Source organism: Myotis myotis, unplaced genomic scaffold (genome assembly GCF_014108235.1).
Source record: "Myotis myotis isolate mMyoMyo1 unplaced genomic scaffold, mMyoMyo1.p scaffold_m19_p_4, whole genome shotgun sequence".
Taxonomy (NCBI): domain Eukaryota; kingdom Metazoa; phylum Chordata; class Mammalia; order Chiroptera; family Vespertilionidae; genus Myotis; species Myotis myotis.
The window spans coordinates 109,944,862-109,963,297 of NW_023416346.1; the positions used below are offsets into that span (position 1 = coordinate 109,944,862).

An 18,436-nucleotide genomic window follows, 5' to 3' on the forward strand; every position below is an offset into this window, starting at 1 on the left:
GGCAGTCAATCAATGATTCTCTCTCATCATTGATGTTTCTATCTCTCTTTCCCTCTCCGTTCCTCTCTGAAATCAATAAAGATATATATATATATATATATATATATATATATATATATATATATATATATATATTTTAAAGTAAATCACTATAGCTAAGATTTGGAAACAGCCCAAGTGGCCATCAGCAGATAAGTGGATAAAAAAAGTCATGGTACATTTATACCATGGAATACTACATGGCTGTAAAAAGGAAGGAACTTGACATTTTGCAACAGCATGGAGGGACCTGGAAAGTATTATGCTAAGTGAAATAAGCCAGTCAGAGAAGGATAAGTATAACATTATCTCATTCATATGTGGAATCTAATGAACAAAATAAACTGATGAACAAAATAGATCCAGAGACAGAAGCATGAAACACACTGAGGAATCTCTGAGGGAAGGCAGAGTGGGGTGGGTAGGTGGGAAGAGATTAACGGGGGAATTTATGTGCATATATGCATAGCCCATGGACACGGACAATGGTGTGGTGAAGGCCTGGGAGGGGCAGGTGCAGGGTGGAGCGGGGTCAATGGGGAAAACAAAGGAGACATCTGTAATACTTTCAACAATAAAGATAAAAAAATTAAGAAACAAACAAAAACAGCAAATTATCTGGAAAGCTCAGACAGAACTCAAAATTATTGATAAAAGAATATTTATTTCAAATAATCATCACATGGGGTTAAGATGGAAATAGATTATGTGCTTAACCTTAATGAATAAGATAACTGCTCAGCCCCTACAAAACATTTTTAGACATTGATTTTAAATGAAAAAGAGAAAACAAACCCAATTTGTGTTCTAATTCCAAAAAACAATTACCTACCAGCAAGTTTATTTCTTAGTACCAGTGAAATAAATTGTTGTCATTCAGACTTAATCCCTGACCAAATTAAAGCAGCAAAAGTATAATGTAAACTATGATATATGCATGTATGCATTGATGCATATCTACATGTGTTTATGCATGCATGTATGCATAACAAGCACACATAAATTTCCAGGAAAATAATTGCAAGGCAAAGTTATGATACTTGTTCCACAAAGCTTTGTTATGGCAGCACACTTTGTGAATCAATGTGTGTGTTCTTTGTAGTTATGATGTACATGTGAGTTTTAAGTAACATATTTATATCTGTCTATATTTAATTGATCAGCCCCATTAAAATAGATTTGTATAATCTAACATATGGGAAATTTTCTTTCTTCTTTCTCTGTGATTTAATATACCAAAAGCATGATTTGGAAATTTAGATGTTTTATCACCACTAAAATATAAGCACCATGAGAGCAGTAGTGAACGTGTCTGTCTTGGCTATGACTGATTCTCTAGTCACTTGAATATTATATGGAATGTAGTAAGCACTCCATAAATATCTTGTGAATGAGTAAATGAATTTTTCCAATCTCACAACTGGAATTATATAACTATAACGTTAAAAATATTGTATACCCACCATACTTAAATGAAAAATAAAATAAAAGTATATAAATCAATAACATCTAGAAATTAGCTTTACAAATTTGTATTGAAGAACTAAATATATATGTGATGCACTCTTACTTTAGTAAGAATAACTAAACTATACATGTCTGTATGTGTATATATTATTACAAATAGGAACTTGAAATAAACAGAAAATGCAAAAGCTAGATATTGATCACAGATACAAATTTTTGCCCCCTTAAAACTATAAACATGAAATAGCAATTAAGGTGATCTCTGCCCCTGTTTCTTTTTATTAATAACAGTATGAGTTAGGCACTGTTTCTTCTTCTTATGTTTTGTTTTTTGTTTTAACTTAGAACTTGTATAAAAGTCTGAGTGAAGTGAAGTCTGAAGTGGAGATGGTGATAAAAACTGGACGTCAGATTGTACAGAAGAAACAGACAGAAAACCCTAAAGAGCTTGATGAAAGAATAACAGCTTTGAAATTGCATTATAATGAGCTGGGAGCAAAGGTATGTGCACTGAAACCATAAGTACTGGCTTCTTCCACTTTCCTTATAAATCATAAAGCAAGAGGCAGTAATTATATACAATAAATATTTTAGAAAGTCTTACTGCCTTTCAATAGATAGATACATATATACATTCATACATATATACATAGAGATAGATTCCCATGTGCAATTCTTAAGAAACAATAATTAATCAATGAAAATCTTCCAGTCTACATTAAAAGTATTTAAAGCTTGCTATTGGTCCATCGGATTGTTATTGGTCCATCACATTGTTCTAAAAAGGTTTCTTTGCTCTATACTTGTCCCTTTTTCACTGTATAAATATACATGTGCTGATTCAAAGGCTGGTAAATTTTATAAACAAATGTACCTCCTTAAAAAAAGGGACAAACAACAACAAAACAAACAAAAAAACGAATGTACCTACTTATGTTGAGGTACAATAGAGTTGACATTTTCTTCATAGGTCACATTAGGTGAAATAGAGCTGGTGTATTCCACAGAATTTGTTTCCCTGTCTGTCAAGCATTGCATAATCCACCGCATTTGACTAATAAGATAGCATAGAGAGCCAGTTAAGTCCTATGGCTCTGTGAATATTTTCATATTTTTGCCCTGATCAGAGTCTAATGACCGAGTCCATTTCAATGTTAAAGATGTTTGCATCTCTTCAGCTTCTCTTTCCAAAACTGTGCAATGTCTAGAACAGTTCTCTCACTTCCCTCAAATTCAGAGCTTTGATGGTTCAAAATAATGATAGTTCATAGAAAGTGTTCATAAAAAACATGAAGGACTGACCTGACCTTTGCTATGCTGTTATTTTACATTGCTAAGCTAACTAAAAGATTTTTTGATGCTCAGCTAAAAAATACAAGTGACGCACTTAGTAATATCATTAAAGCAAAATGAAACATTACTAACAAATCATACTTAGCTTTATTAGTATGGCAGAATACAGCAAAAATGTAGGGCAGAAATTTATTTTTGAAATAAAGACTTAGAAGTATGAGTGATAAAGGGAATATTTAGAAATGTCATCTTATAAAATGCTATAGTATTCCTTCTAAAGAAAAATCATCTGCATTTAAATCTTCTGAGCTCCTTCAACAACAGTGGTTTTGTTGAATAAAATCAGAAGAAACAAAGGTTATCTGAATATATCATTATTTTTATATGAAAAGAGACAAACCCTTCTATTTTATATGGTTGTACTTGCAAGAGTCAATATGTGTTACTTTTTTATATTAGTCACCTCAGGGTGTAATAACAAAATGCCACAAGCGAGGTGACTTAAACAACGAAAATATTTTTGTCACAGTTCTGGAGGCTGCAAATTCAAGATCAAGCCTACTGAGAACTCTCTCTTTTCCTGGCATGAATATAGCAGCCTACTCATTGTTTTCTCACATGGGAGCCTGGTAAGGGGAGGAGAGAGAGAAAGAGAAGAGCGCTCTTTTTTTTCCTTGTAATAAGGCCACAATCCTATCAGATTAGGGTCCCACCCTATTATTTTATTTATCCTAATTACTTCCTAAAGACCCTATATCCAGATACAGTCACTTTGGACATTTGGGCTTCAATATTCATTTTGGGGACTTACAATTCAGTCCATAGCACCTTTCTTACAAAACAGGTTAGTTTGTTTACTATCACCGACTTAGCTTAACTGTTAAATTAATAAAAATGGAAAAGTTTCTTATATCTAACTATATTTAATTTCATTGAGAGATAGTACACCTAGCAACCCAGATGTAATGATATTTCCTTGATTGGCGTCTCTGTGCTTTGCTTTGATTTTTACCGAAATACACATAAATACCAATATTCTTAGCCTCAAATTTCAAAGCCTCTGTACATTCTTAGGTGTTCATAAAAGAGTGACTGTTGAAACATTCTACTGCAAGTGGCACTCTTTTAAATGTATTCCTGCTCCACACAGACATACACAACATGTAAAACTCAACTTTCCTTAAGATGGCAGTGTTTCCTATTTTATTAAATCCTGTTTAGCTGGATATAAACACAATAGAATGAATAAAAATCTATAATGCATTTGCTCTGGGAAGATAGAATTTCTTTGAAATATTGAATCTAGAGTTCTTTTCTACCAGTAGTGCATACAAAAATAACTATGCATAGGAATACACCATAAGGTATATTTTTTTCTCCCACACATGAATAAAATCCTTGCAGTTGAAAGGGCAGATGCTTTTACTTCCCCGAAGGAAAAAACAGAAGGAAAAATCTGTAAAAAAAATGTTGACTTTGTAGCCTCAGTAACGAAACATTTTTCAAATTTAAATACACCTCTGTTAAAGAAACCAGCAAATTTTGTTGAGTATTTGGAAGTCATATCAAGGTTTCAGGGTGTTTATTTTGATATTAGCACTTTAAATTCTTGAAACTTATTTTCACTTGTACAATACACACACACCAGGAAGAGAATCTGGGCTTTTTATGAAACCAACCAACTAACCGACACATTTATACAATGTAGGCACATCTGCAGAGCTGGTGGAAAAATACACATTTGTCTATTCTTCTTGTGAGAATGTGAAACAATTTGATTTTGACGGTCTCTCTTTTCAACACAGAACTGGAACACCAGATCATATTATGATTTTCTCTATTAGTGAGAGTGAAAATTTTCTTTGGAATTATTGTTTTTGCCCCCATTTGGTGACAAAAGCATGTTTAAAGAGGAAGTGAATTATTTTTGTGGTGTTTTTATGCAAAAGTACTACTCTTTACTGATGCAATGACAATAACATTGGCCATTGTAAGCATTATACAAATATTTTTGCCTCTTGAAAGACTTAGTATTCTTTCTTTATTTTGATTTCTTATCTGCAAGAGCAAGCTTCATTTGCATATAGAGGATTATAAACCTCCTGGTGCATCTCTGTGACCAATGATTGAAGGTTTTCTAAGAGACATGTGTCATATCTTCAATTTGACTTACATAATCCTACGTATTTTCTAAAAATGGCCATACATTATTTACATTAAAAAATAATCTTAGCTTTTCTTCTTTCCTGATACAGAACACTACGTTTTGGAGAAAGGGCCTCATCTTTCTAAATTATGTTTCTTCACTACTAATGTTCAGAACATATATATGGTTTTTCTAAAATGTTATTTTTAAAAAAATAAGAAAAAGGTTATTTTAAAATGACAAAAATATGAAAGTTCCAATTAAGTGGCTATAATGAAAGCTGAAGTGAAAATGTAAACTTAATTACATTTTATTATTATTCTTTTCAGGTAACAGAAAGAAAGCAACAGTTGGAGAAATGCTTGAAATTGTCCCGAAAGATGCGGAAGGAAATGAATGTCCTGACAGAATGGCTGGCAGCTACAGATATGGAATTAACAAAGAGATCAGCAGTTGAAGGAATGCCTAGTAATTTGGATTCGGAAGTTGCCTGGGGAAAGGTATCACTGAAGGTTATTTGTAACGTGCACAAAAACACACCGTTAGATAATTTTATAAGGAACTATTAGCGTGCAACACTAATAGAATTATAAGTATTATCTTGCTTCATTTTCCCTTTTCTCAAAATTTCATCAGTAGTTTAACTCTGTATATTTCAAGACGATGATAGAACCAATGGGAAGCTTCAGCAAAAATCTCCCTGAAGCTTATTTAGAATTAGGTAGGTTATGAATAAGTCATTTAAAAATACATACATTTTTAATCACAAAGTGGGTCCAAAGGAGAGATTGTATGTCCCCTAGTTTGACTGAGACAGATTGCACAGATGGACCCGACAGCCATGAAGAGGGCAAGGATACATAGACGCAGACAGCTGAGATGGGCAGGTCAAGCAAGATCAGCACATGGCTTATATCACAATAAAAAAGAAAAGCTCAAGGTGTCTGTGCAGCTCCTATCATTTTCATCACCAAAGGCCACAGTGTTTTCTTTAATCCTCAACTGGGAAATTCTTGCTGTTTCTCCAAAAGCCAATCAGACATTATCGCTCCCTAAATTTAAGATCATGGTCCTCATAACTATTTTTTTTTTTTTCAGTTGATTCATTCCTAGTTGATTCACAATAGAAAGTGTGTTGATATAAAGGAAAGAATTGATATTAATAATGTGTTTTCACCTTAAACTTTGCCAGAGCACGGGACATTTATAAAATATAAACCATAGTGTTATCGGTGGAAATGGGGTATACCTTTTCCACTGCGTTCTGGGGGTTAGGTCTTTATGATATATCAAGAAAAAGAATTTTCTGAGGCTCACACGGGAGGATGAGTGATTTTTATTTGCTTGAAATCACATGCCTGGGTTTGCAAAGTACCATTTCCCTTAATCCAGGCCTTTCTGAGACACAATTAAGCCTCTAACAATGGGATAGCTTTATAAATATAATGTGGAATGCTAATGTAATGGTACAGAGTAATAGAGCTGGACATGAATGGAATTTGAAAAAATCTGAATACAATTTAAAACTGAGGTGAAGTCATAAAGTATGCCACCTATGAACTACCCTTAAGGTCACTGCATAAGTACCTATAGAGATATTTTTGCATTAGCTCCAACCTAAAATCATTCAAATATTATAATATAATGAACTTGACAAAGATTTCTATATTATCCTTCTCATGTTAGAGGCTTGAGTAATCTGGAGATGTGGCAGCTTTTTGAGTCTGGCAAGTGTTTTCTATAAAACCAAGGAGCAACACTATTTTGAGCTCCATCAGGAAAAAAGCATAGAAAACTGGCATGTCTGATTTTATTTATAGAATAACATATTGTTCTTTATGGATCTTTTGAAACACTAAACTCCTAATTATATACTCTGAAACCTCTTAGTGGCCAAAGCAAAGTATACACATTTGCATTTAAATTGCACAATCTTTAATAAACTCATTTGTAAGGTGCTGAAGTTTTTCAAAAGTCACAATCATCATATAATAAAAACATGTGACCTACAGATCTACAGCAGTGATATTTATGATTCTAATTTTTAACATGAAAATAATCAAACTCTCATTCATGAAACCCCTATGTCTCCTTATTACATTCTTATTTCACATGCTCTTTTGGTAGATGGAGAACTTGACTCAAAATGTTGGTGTCATCTGCATTTCAAAGGATAGATGTCAGATGTCTTTAAAAATAAATTGAGTATTTATTTAAATGCAATACATTAAAGGTATTTGCCAGTCATTCCAAGTATTTTTGATTTGGAGAAAATTCGAATATAGAGTCAATTTATTTTTTAAACTGTTTCATTTATTTCTGCTGAATTTCTCTCAGTTTTGTTGATCTAAGAACATTATATTATTTAAATCTGAAAATACTTAAATATCTAGATAAAATATTTTATACATAAAATCAAATTACTAATGAAATGTTTATTTGACCTTTAGTTTATGTAAATAGAGCCTACTTTCAAATATATTGACTATAATGAAATCTTTTCAGTTTTATTTTTACTATATTTAAATTATACTTATTATAGATCTAACTCCAGAAAAGAAAAATATTATTTGATGTGGCTCAAAGAGATACATGTGCTTCAACTGTCAAAGAGAAATAAATTAGAATACTAGAGAAAGGGAAAATTGCAGTAGGAAAATAATAGACACTTTGTACAGAAATATGATCACAGTATCCCATGGTTGGTGAATAGGCAGGGAAGAATAAAGCCTCAAAATTTGTCACCAAGCTTCCTATCAAACAAAACCAACAAGTAAACATTTTTTTTATAGTTAGAACACTTAACATGAGATCTACCCAGTGAAATTTTTAAGTGTATAATACAGTCATGTTAACTAGAGGCATAATATTGTACAGCAGATCTCTAGAATTTATTCATTTTGCATAACTGTTATGGAAGGAAATATACTGATGAGATTCAAAATGTCCACATTATCAAAACAGTCATTAAAATATTTTAATGTACTAGTCATTTGCAAGCTTCTCTTGAATTTATATCAGAAGAAAAAATTGGAGGGATGGTGAATGAGTCAGCACCATTATTAATATTGTTATAATAAACATAATAAAAAGATTTCTGTTGCCATTTATCTATCAGCATTCCTCCATGCAGAACAGTCTCATGAGCCTGACCATGGGCTTTTTGCCATATCTTCTTCAGAAATGAGTCTGAGGAGTTTGGATCTGTAGGATCCTTCTGCTAGGTCAGGGCTGTTGTAGAAGTGGACTTTCTCATCTAAGTTTTCCTCCTACTCAGAATTCTGTAGTTATACATTCAAAACCACAGATATTAGGGCACATAGCTCTTCTAGAAGATACTGTCATGATTCCAGATGTTTACTGTTACCATCTACTTGCTAAGGACTATAACCTTGAGAATCTCTTAGGAATCCCAGATCAGACATTTACTGATCACAGGCAAAGAGTGGAAGAACTTCCGAAAATAGCTAGGACGGTGGCCAGATTGGTTAGCTGGAGGCACAGCCAGAGGCAATAAAACTGCTCTATCATCTCCCACTTTATGACCATGCTTCCAGATTGTGGTTAGAGGGGGAGGGGAGGAATGGATAAATTGAAAAGGAGGTCCAAATATTTCAGAAGGTGAAAGAAAAATATTTTAAATTCAAATAACAAGAAGCAGATATTTTTGAATAATAACAAATGACAAAAAGTTTAACAGTGGGAATTGAAAATTAAACTATTAATGCTAATTTAAAGTTCCTAAAGCCTGGTAGCCCTTTCACTGTATTTATAAATTCAAATGACATGCCTCCATCAGAGTAGTGATAAAGAAGGGAAAATTCATATTAAGATTGTTAAAAGAAGGAACCACTCCTAGCTGTGTGTTCTGGACAACTGAGATGCCACAACAGAACTGTATCTGTGGCATTTGTTACCCCATAAGTGATCAGACATATTTTCTCCCTTCATACCTTACAAATCTCTGTTACATGGAATTTTCCATGTTGAGATGAGAAACACTGATTGATGTCTATTGAACAGAAACAGCAACAAAGGAAAGAAATGGTAAAACTAGGAGAGATTCCCAGCTCCTAGCGAGTTTGCACACCAGCACTGCACAAGATCCTTGAGCTATCCTGATAACTTCTACTCTCTTGAACTACTAAGTGGTTCTTAACAATTTTATTTGCCAAGAAGACAGGGAAAATGTCTGTTTTGTTCTTTGATGTTTCCCATGCATGTAACAACTTATCTGGCACGTAGTACATGCTCAATACATATCTGTTCAATAAGAGTAATTGCAAATTATGAGACAAAATTAAAACATTTCTTGAAAGAAGAGAAAATGATGATGTGCTATTCAAATTTATGGTAGGCTTTAGAACAAGCAGAAACATGAACAATCATGGGATCAGATACTCCTATTTTGTAGATGAGAAAATTAAAATCCTAGTACATAGAAAATCTGCTACCTCTGATTTCAATGGCTCTTTTTCTACTATAATTATTGTTATAAACCTTATTTTCTAGTAATTTTAAGATAGTCTAACTCAAAGTAACAAAAAGGTATTTATCATCCACAATGAGAATAAAATGCGCAATGATTAAAGAGCAGATTATGTACGTCCACATGAAAATAATAAAATGAAAATCCTATGTACATTTATCACCTACTATAGTGTATAGTCAGTTGCCACTGGTGTCTTTTTAGATTTTAAATATTACTTATTAATGTCTTACAATCACCCTGAATCATTGGATATAAGTTAATGTCTTATAATCATCCTGAATCATTGGATATAAGTAAATCAATTCTAAATATCATACTACTGGCCACACTTGTTTGACCATGAATTGAGCACAAATATATAATGGTAGGAAAGTAAATATTATGTGATTAATTAGAAGTTTATATTTCTAATTATCATTATGTTTGGAAAATACAATTTTCAACAAAGTTTAATCTATGCAGTTTTATGATTAAACCTTTTTCATTTACTTCTAATTTAGTTTTAGTCATCAAAAATTTAAAGCCAGTTAATAATTCAGCTACATTAAATCCATGTAATATCAACAGTATTATCTAAAAATTAAAAGTATCAAATATAATTCCCCAAAACATAATATTCTTCCTACAATACTTTAAATGCATCAGTTTTGGATATCTCAGATCTACCAGTTTTCATAAATTGACAATTAGGTGTTATTAACATTAATCTTGTGATGTGAAGAGTTGCCTCAGAGAATCAGAAACATGTAGAAATGTTGAATTTAATTCAGGGTGTTAAATAATACAAGATAGCTGATGTCTAGCCTCTTAGGTAACAAGCCAATTTGATTTTCACATTTCTTTTAGGGATAGATTTTTCTAATATTTAACATGAGGAAGAACAGTGATAAGTTCCCTAGTTATTCTTCTGCTGCCACCCCAATTCTAAAATACAAGGACACTCACCCAATAAAATCTTGGGACAGAATGTGTCATTCTGTTTTGCCAGCGGTTCTCAGGGAACTTTAAAAGACTACCAGAGCTTGGGGCCCACCCCCAGAGATTCTGATTTTATTAGTCTGAGGGGTGGCAGTGGTTTCTAATAGTCGGAGAATCACTAGATAATGTGATACAAGCAGTCTTAAAAGATCTACATGCAGTTCAGCCAACCATGCCCTGTATTTTTTTTTAAGCAATCACCTTTCACAGTTTAACTCATCACTCCTCTTAGCTATAATAGCATGATAAACTACTACTTATATTTAAAGTCCGTTACACTATCATTCCCATGAAAAAGTACTGTATAGATTTTCAAAATTAATATTTTATTTTTTGTCTCGGGCCTCTGGCCATTTAATGGGGGAAGGGAGAGACGGAGGGGCAGGGGCCACAAGGAGCAGTGGAGCCCTGAGATCAGTCCCAGGCCTTGCCCTCCACGCTGGCCACAGTCACTGAAGCAGCAGCAGCACACGCAGCATCCAGCCTGTGGTGGTCCCAGCCTTCAGGCTGCCTGCAGGGGTCGGGGCCCTGTTACACAGCTCACCATAGTGGCAGGTGGAGATGAGCTGGTAGGTGAGGGGCTCTTCAGGGTGCTCGTAGGGAGTGGACAGCATGCAGCCTTTGTTGTTGCCGGGGCAGGTCAAGGACTTGGTCAGATCGTAGAAGATACGGTCCTTGGTGCCTCTTGTGCCCAGGGGCAGAGCCATCCCCAGGAGCAGTAGGCAGCCAAGGACCATGGTGGCCTGGTGGCGGTGGGCCTCCTGGACCTGCTGAATGACACTCCGCACGCCCACAAGACTTTTGTCCCTGGTTCTGGCCTCCCGGGGTCAGCACTTGGAGTGTCCTCAGTTCCCAGCACTCTGTGTCCCTCTCAGGGGCTTCTTCCTGACCACGGCTCCCGAGTCCCAGGGTCTCTGAAGCTTCCCCGGGACAGAGACAGCCAGTGGCTGCTGCCCCAAGAGAATCTTTGTGAAGCGGAATGGGGTGACCTCACAGACCCCTCAGAGTTCCACTGGCCACTCTGGGGGTGAGGTCATGGGTGGGGGAGGGGTGTCACACTTTGAAGGGTAGGTTGGTGAGGTCATTGCCACCCTGCCTACATACAAATGCTCAGCCCAACACTTGCCATCCTGGCCACTCAGTCTTAGGCTCTGCTGGGTGCCGGGTGCTGCTCCTGCCCAGTGCCCATGGTGAGCCCATTTCTCAGATGGGCAAACCAAGGCTCAGGAAGAGAAAGTGAGGTGTCCAAGGCCTTAGAGCCAGGATTAGATCCCAGGTTTATTTAATTCCAAAGAGGGCATTTATTGAGCACCTGCTGTGTGCAAGACCAGTGCTACATGCGTTAAATAGCAACCACTGTGATGACAGGACTCAGAAGGGCAGGGCTCACCACAGCTCCCAGGCTTCTAGCATTGGACAGGGTACCAGGCACTGTGTAGGGAGCTCCACCATGTGTTCTGCTTGGAATCTTTCTATTAGCTCCATTTCTCAGATGAGCAAACAGGCACACGGAGCAGGCACAGCCAGAGCCTGGCACACAGCTAGTGTTTAACAAATTGGGGTCATTATAGGAAGCAGCTGAGTCTCAAAACAGTCCCTGTGGGCATCAGAAAATGATCTATGTCTCTTTCCAGAGGGGGAAACAGGCATCCCTCAGTAGGAACAGGTAGAGCCCAGGTTTAAACTCAACTCTGAGTCTAGATGATAATTTAAGTATCTTAACATGTTGTCCTCATGGGGTAGGTACCTTGGTGGTTCCCATTGTACAAGGGGGATGTTGAGGCAAGAGGGTGGCGGGACTTTTTTTTTTACAATTTTACTATTATTGACAGTATTACAAATGTCCCCCACTCTCTGTACCCTCCCCCCTTCTTCCAGCCCCTGAGCTACTCCAGGCCTTCACCACACTATTGTCTCTGTCCATTGGTTATGTATATTTATAATAATAAAAGCATAATATGCTAATTAGACCGGGCATCCTTCCGGATGAAGCCAGGGCTGCCTATGAGGGAATCCCGGGTCCTGGTGCCAGAGGGAAACCAGTGCCGGAAGCCGAGGGAAGGAAGGCCTACTCTTGCACGAATTTCATGCATCGGGCCTCTAGTCTATATCATAAAAGACTCACCAGGAGGTGCATCGATGGGCCCCATGGTGGCTGCGGTGGGCAGGACTTCTGGAGCATCGTGGGCTGCCGGCAGCTTCTGCGGAGTATGTGAGGCTTCACAGGGCTGAGAACATGGCCCTGATGGCAGGTTAGGCCTAGGGGACCCTACACATGCATGATTTAATCGTGTGCTGGGCCTGTAGTATGTATATAAGTTCCTTGGTTAATTACTTCCTGTCTTCCACCACTTCCTTCTGAGATCTGTCAGTCTGTTCAATACCTCCATACCTCTGCACCTATTTTGTTCATCAATTTATTATGTTCACTAGATTATACTTAAAAATGAGATCATGTGGTATTTTTCTTTCTCTGACTTATTTCACTCAGTGTAATATTTTCCTGGTCCATTCATGTTGTTGCAAAGGGTTAGAGATCTTTTATTCTACCTGCATAGTATTCCACTGTGTAAATGTGCCACAGCTTTTTTATCCATTCATCTACTGACAGGCACTTGATCTGTTTCCAGATCTTAGCTATTATAAGTAACACTGCTATAAACGAATATAGGGGTGCACATATTCCTTCTGATTGGTGTTCTGGGTTTCTTAGGATATATTCCTAGAAGTGGGATCACTAGGTCAAATGGCAGCTTCATATTTAATTGTTTGAGGAAATTCCATACTGTATTCACTAGTGGCTGCATCAGTCTGCATTCCCACCAACACTATATCAGGGTTCCCTTTTCTCCACATCCTCAGCAACACTTGTTTGTTGATTTGTTCATGGAAGCCATTCTGGCAGGTGTGAGGTCATACCTCATTGTCGTTTTAATTTGCATCTCTCTGGTGATTAGTGACTTGGGCATTTTTTCATATGTCTGTTGGCCACCTGTATGTCCTCTTTGGAGAAGTACCTATTCAGGTCTTGTGCCCATTCTTTTAGTTGGGTTATTTGTCTTCCTTTTTGCTAAGCCATATGAGTTCTTTATATATTTTAGAAATTAACCCCTTTCCAGATGTGTCATTGGCAAATATGTTCTCCCATACAATGGGTTCCCTTTCATTTTGCTGATTGTTTATTTTCTTTTTTAAATGTTTTTAAATTGATTTTAGAGATTGAAGAAGGGAAAGGAGAGAAAGAAACATTGATATGAGAGAGAAACATGGGTTGGCTGCCTCCTCCATGCCCCTATTGGGTATGGAGCCTCCAACCTGGGCAAGTGCCGTAACCTGGAATTGAACAGGTGACCTTTTGGTGCACAGGATGATCCTCCAACCCACTGCGTCACACAGACCAGGGCAGTGATGGTTTCTTTTGCTGTTCAGAAGCCTTTTAGTTTAATGTAGTCCCATGTCTTTATTTTTGCCATTCTTTCTCTTGCCCCAGGAGATGTACTGGTGAAAATTCTGCTCTGTGATATGTCTGAGATGTTTCTGCTTATGTGTGGGGTTTTTTTTTCTAGGATTTTAATGGTTTCACATCTTACATTTAAGTATTTTATCCATTTTGAGTTCATTCATGGTATAAGTTGGTGATTCAGTTTCTTTTGTTTATGTGTACTTGTCCAATTTTCCCAACACCATTTATTGAAGAGACTGTCTTTACTCCACTGTATGTTCTTGCCTCCTTTGTCAAATGTTAATATATTGTAATGATGTGGGTCAGTTTCCAGGTTCTGTGTTCTGTCCATTGATCTGTATGCCTGTTCTTGTGCCAATACTAAGCTGTTTTGATTACAGTTGCTTTGTAGTATAGTTTGATATCCAGTATTGTGATTACTTCAACTTTGTTCTTCTTTCTCAAAATTGCTGTAGCTATTTGGGGGCTTTTTTGGTGCCATATAAATTTTTGGAGTATTTGTTCTAGATCTGTGAAATGTGCTGTTAGTATTTTAATAGGGATTTCATTGAATCTATAGGTTGCTTTGGGTGGTATGGACATTTTAATGATGTTAATTCTACCAATCCATGAACACGGTATATGTTTCCACTTGTTTGTATCTTCCTCTATGTCTTTTTTCATTGTCCTGTAGTTTTCCAAGTACAGAACTTTTGACTCCTTGGTTAAGTTTATTCCAAGATATCTTACATACATATTTTTTATTGTAATGGTAAATGGGATTATTTTTTTAGTTTTCTCTCTCTGATAATTCATTATTGGTGTATAAAAATGCCATGAATTTCTGGATGTTGATTGTGTATCCTGCTCCACTGCCTAATTCAATTATTAAATCTAGTAGTTTTTTGGTTGGGTCTTTAGGTTTTTCTATGTACAATATAATGTCATCTGCAAATGATGACCATTTTCCTTATTCATTTCCAATGTGGACAACCACATATTAAAATCTTGGGACAGAATGTGTTATTCTTTTTTTGCCAGTTGTCCTCAGGAAACTTTAAAAGACTACTCGTGCTTGGGATCCACCCCCAGATATTCTTTTTTATTAGTATGAAGGTGGCAGTGGTTTCTAATAGTCAGGCAAGTTTGAGAACCACTAGATGATGCGATATAAGCAGTCTTAAAAGATCTACATGCAGTTCAGCCAACCATGCCCTGTATTTTTTTAAGTAATCACCTTTCACCGTTTAAAGAATCTGGCCTCTGGTCCTAGATTATCTGGATAATTGCCTCAACTCATCACCCCTTTTAGCTATAAAAGCATGAGAACTATTACTTATTTCTAAAGTCTGTTACACTATCATTCCCATGAAAAATTACATCTTTTTTTAAGAGAGCATAGTAATTTATCTGTGAAGTGAAATAACACTAGCAGATCATTAACTTTGTACAATGAATGCATCAAGCAGCTGTTACTTAGAAAATAGAACATCTGTTAAATGCCATTGGAGTCACTATTCACTGTCATTATAGTTATAACTATAATTTCTGCTCTGCACATTCCGCTTTCATGGAATTCTTCTTTAATAGACAATACATTAATAAAAATCAGTACACATTGCCATAAAATTCACTATTTAATGTTTTATATTATTTTTGAATTTATCATTATATTATTCCATCACATTAGCCTAATAATAAAATATGTTTTAAACCTCTAGCCATGACAAGAGTACTGTAGGGGACTGAAAAAACAATTAATATATTATTTTATCACACTTAGGACATATTAATTGTATGATGCACCATTGATTTAATTACATCTGTTGTGGATCACAATGAACACCACCACCTTAAATGTAAATATAAATTGTTTCCTCTCAATTTCAGAACCCTTAAAATGAGATAAATGTACATATTAAAATTGTAATAATGGGGCAATTTGTCCATTTTCCCCCATAAATATGTTTTGTAGCTAAAACTAAAAGAACTCTGTCCCATTCCTGACCAGAAACGGTGTAATGTTTATGCAGCCTGACTAAGGCAGAATTCATTGGGGAGGGTGCTCTTTTAAAATTACCTTTTATGGATGTGTTAGTTAAACCTTTGTCCATATTAGAGGGGACTTGCACAAGAGATCAAGAAACAGCTAAAAGATATAGGAATTTAGTGACATCCTAGTAAAGGGGGGATTATACACGGAAATGGTGTTATGGTACATGTTTGACTAAATGAGGCCTGAGTGAAGATAGTATATATGGGAGTGGAGACACTTAAGAGATATAGAGGGGGGAGTAAAATGGTAATAATAGGAATCAGATAGAGAAATTATTCTAAGACTATTCGTCTTTGGCAAATTCCATGAAAACTCCTGGAAGGCTTTGGATTTCTGAAAATATGAAATGGGTAGGAGAGATGGTTATGCCCAAGTGGGTTATTTTTCTCTGCCCCTGTTGGGAAAAAAAAAATCTGTGAATATGTTCCTATGGGACCAAATAATTAATCTAACATTTTATACCATTTCACCTTTAGAATTAAATTTTTAAAAAATGTTTTTTTTTATTTTATTTATTTATTTTTTTTTATCGTGCGATGGCATGATCAGCAGAGACCAACAGAACAGGTTTTCCCATCCTGCTGCAGCATCCATGGAGTGAGTGGGTGAGCTGATGGCTAAATCCCGAACTTCACATGCCATTGAAAATAGCTAGTATCAACCCGACAAGCAATAATAAGTATTGGAGAGGTTGTGGAGAAAAAGATCCCTCATTCACTGCTGGTGGAAATGTCAACTGGTACAGCCACTGTGGAAAACAGTATGGAGGCTCCTCAAAAAATTAAGAATAGAGTTACCATAAGGCTCAGCAAGCCCTCTTCTGTGCATCTACCCCCCCCCCCAATTGAAATATATAGTCACAAAGATATATGCACCCTATGTTCATTGCAGCATTATTCACTGTGGTTGAGATATGGAAACAAACAAAGTTTCCTTTAATAAATGATTGGATAAAAAGAATCTAATGGAATACTACTCAACCATAAGAAAAGATGAAATACTGCAATTTGTGACAACATGGATGGATCTTGAGAATATCATGCTAAGTGAAATAAATCAGTCAGAAAAGCTAAGGACCATATGATTTCACACATATGTGAGATGTAAAACTGAAACTCTAAGGCACAGACCATAGTATAGTGGTTACCAGAGGGAAGGGGTGGGGGAAGGAAAGGGTAAATACGGGGCCAAATATATGGTGACAAAAGGAAGATGATTTGACTTTGGATGGTGAGCACACAATGCAATATACAGACCATGTATCATAGAAATTTACACTTGAAACCTATATAATCTTATTAACCAATGTTACCCCAATAAATTTATTTAAAAATTTGAGGCAAGTGATTTAGCTTATAGATATGAAGAATAAATCACAATGTGTTTTCCATCCTTGCATGGACACCTCAGTATCATTAAGATAAAGTAACCTATGTATCCACTTTTTTAAGGAAATTGGAGTAGCATTTAAAAATTGCTAATGCCAGGAAGAAGTAAATGCCAAATCCTTTTCTTTGAAATCATGGAAATTAGTGTTTAATATTTTTTTAATTTTTTATTTTATTTTATTTTATTTTTTTATTGCTTAAAGTATTACGAAGAGTATTACATATGTCTCCTTTTTTCCCCCCCCCGCCCTTGACAATCCTCTGGCCTCCCCTACCCCCCAGTGTCTTATGTCCATTGGTTATGCTTATATGCATGCATACAAGTCCTTCGGTTGATCTCTTACCCACCCCCCTCCTGGCCTCCCACCCTCCCCGGCCTTCCTGCTGTAGTTTGACAGTCTGTTCAAGGCAGCTCTGCCTCTGTATCTATTTTTTTTTCATAAGTTTATGATGGTCTTTATTATCCAGCAATGAGTGAGATCATGTGATATTTTTCCTTCATTGACTGGCTTATTTCACTTAGCATAATGCTCTCCAGTTCCATCCATGCCATTGCAAATGGTAAGAGTTCCTTCTTTTTTACAGCAGCATAGTATTCCATCGTGTAGATGTACCACGGTTTTCTAATCCATTCATCTACAGATGGGCAATTAGGCTGTTTCCAGATCTTAGCTATGGTGAATTGTGCTGCTATGAACATAGGGGTGCATATATCCTTTCTGACTGGTGTTTCTGGTTTCTTGGGATATATTCCTAGAAGTGGGATCACAGGGTCAAATGGGAGTTCCATTTTTAACTTTTTGAGAAAACTCCATACTGTCTTCCATAGTGTCTGCACCAGTCTGCATTCCCACCAGCAGTGCACAAGTGTTCCTTTTTCTCCACATCCTCTCCAGCACTTGTCGTTTGTTGAATTGTTGATGATAGCCAGTCTGACAGGTGTGAGATGGTACCTCATTGTTGTTTTGATTTGCATCTCTCAGATGATTAGCGACTTTGAGCATGTCTTCATATGTCTTTTGGCTTTCTGAATGTCCTCTTTTAAAAGGTGTCTATTTAGGTCCTTTGCCCATTTTTTGATTGGATTGTTTATCTTCCTTTTGTTGAGTTGTATGAGTTCCCTATAAATGTTGGA

The 18,436-nt window shown here is 36.2% G+C and overlaps 2 protein-coding genes across 2 annotated transcripts in view; one reads left to right on the top strand and one right to left on the bottom strand.

Annotated features, from left to right (window-relative positions):
* DMD (dystrophin) overlaps window positions 1-18,436 on the top strand; it is a 1,824,373-nt gene that overhangs the window by 433,871 nt on the left and 1,372,066 nt on the right. Inside the window, exons 31-32 of the mRNA XM_036304100.1 lie at window positions 1,852-2,007; window positions 5,275-5,445. Coding sequence (XP_036159993.1) covers window positions 1,852-2,007; window positions 5,275-5,445 — 327 coding nt within the window. The remainder of the gene's footprint in view (window positions 1-1,851; window positions 2,008-5,274; window positions 5,446-18,436) is intronic.
* On the bottom strand, window positions 10,865-11,152 carry LOC118653366 (sperm acrosome membrane-associated protein 4-like). Its single transcript, XM_036304102.1, has one exon. The coding sequence runs from the start codon at window positions 11,150-11,152 to the stop codon at window positions 10,865-10,867; it is 288 nt and encodes a 95-aa protein (XP_036159995.1).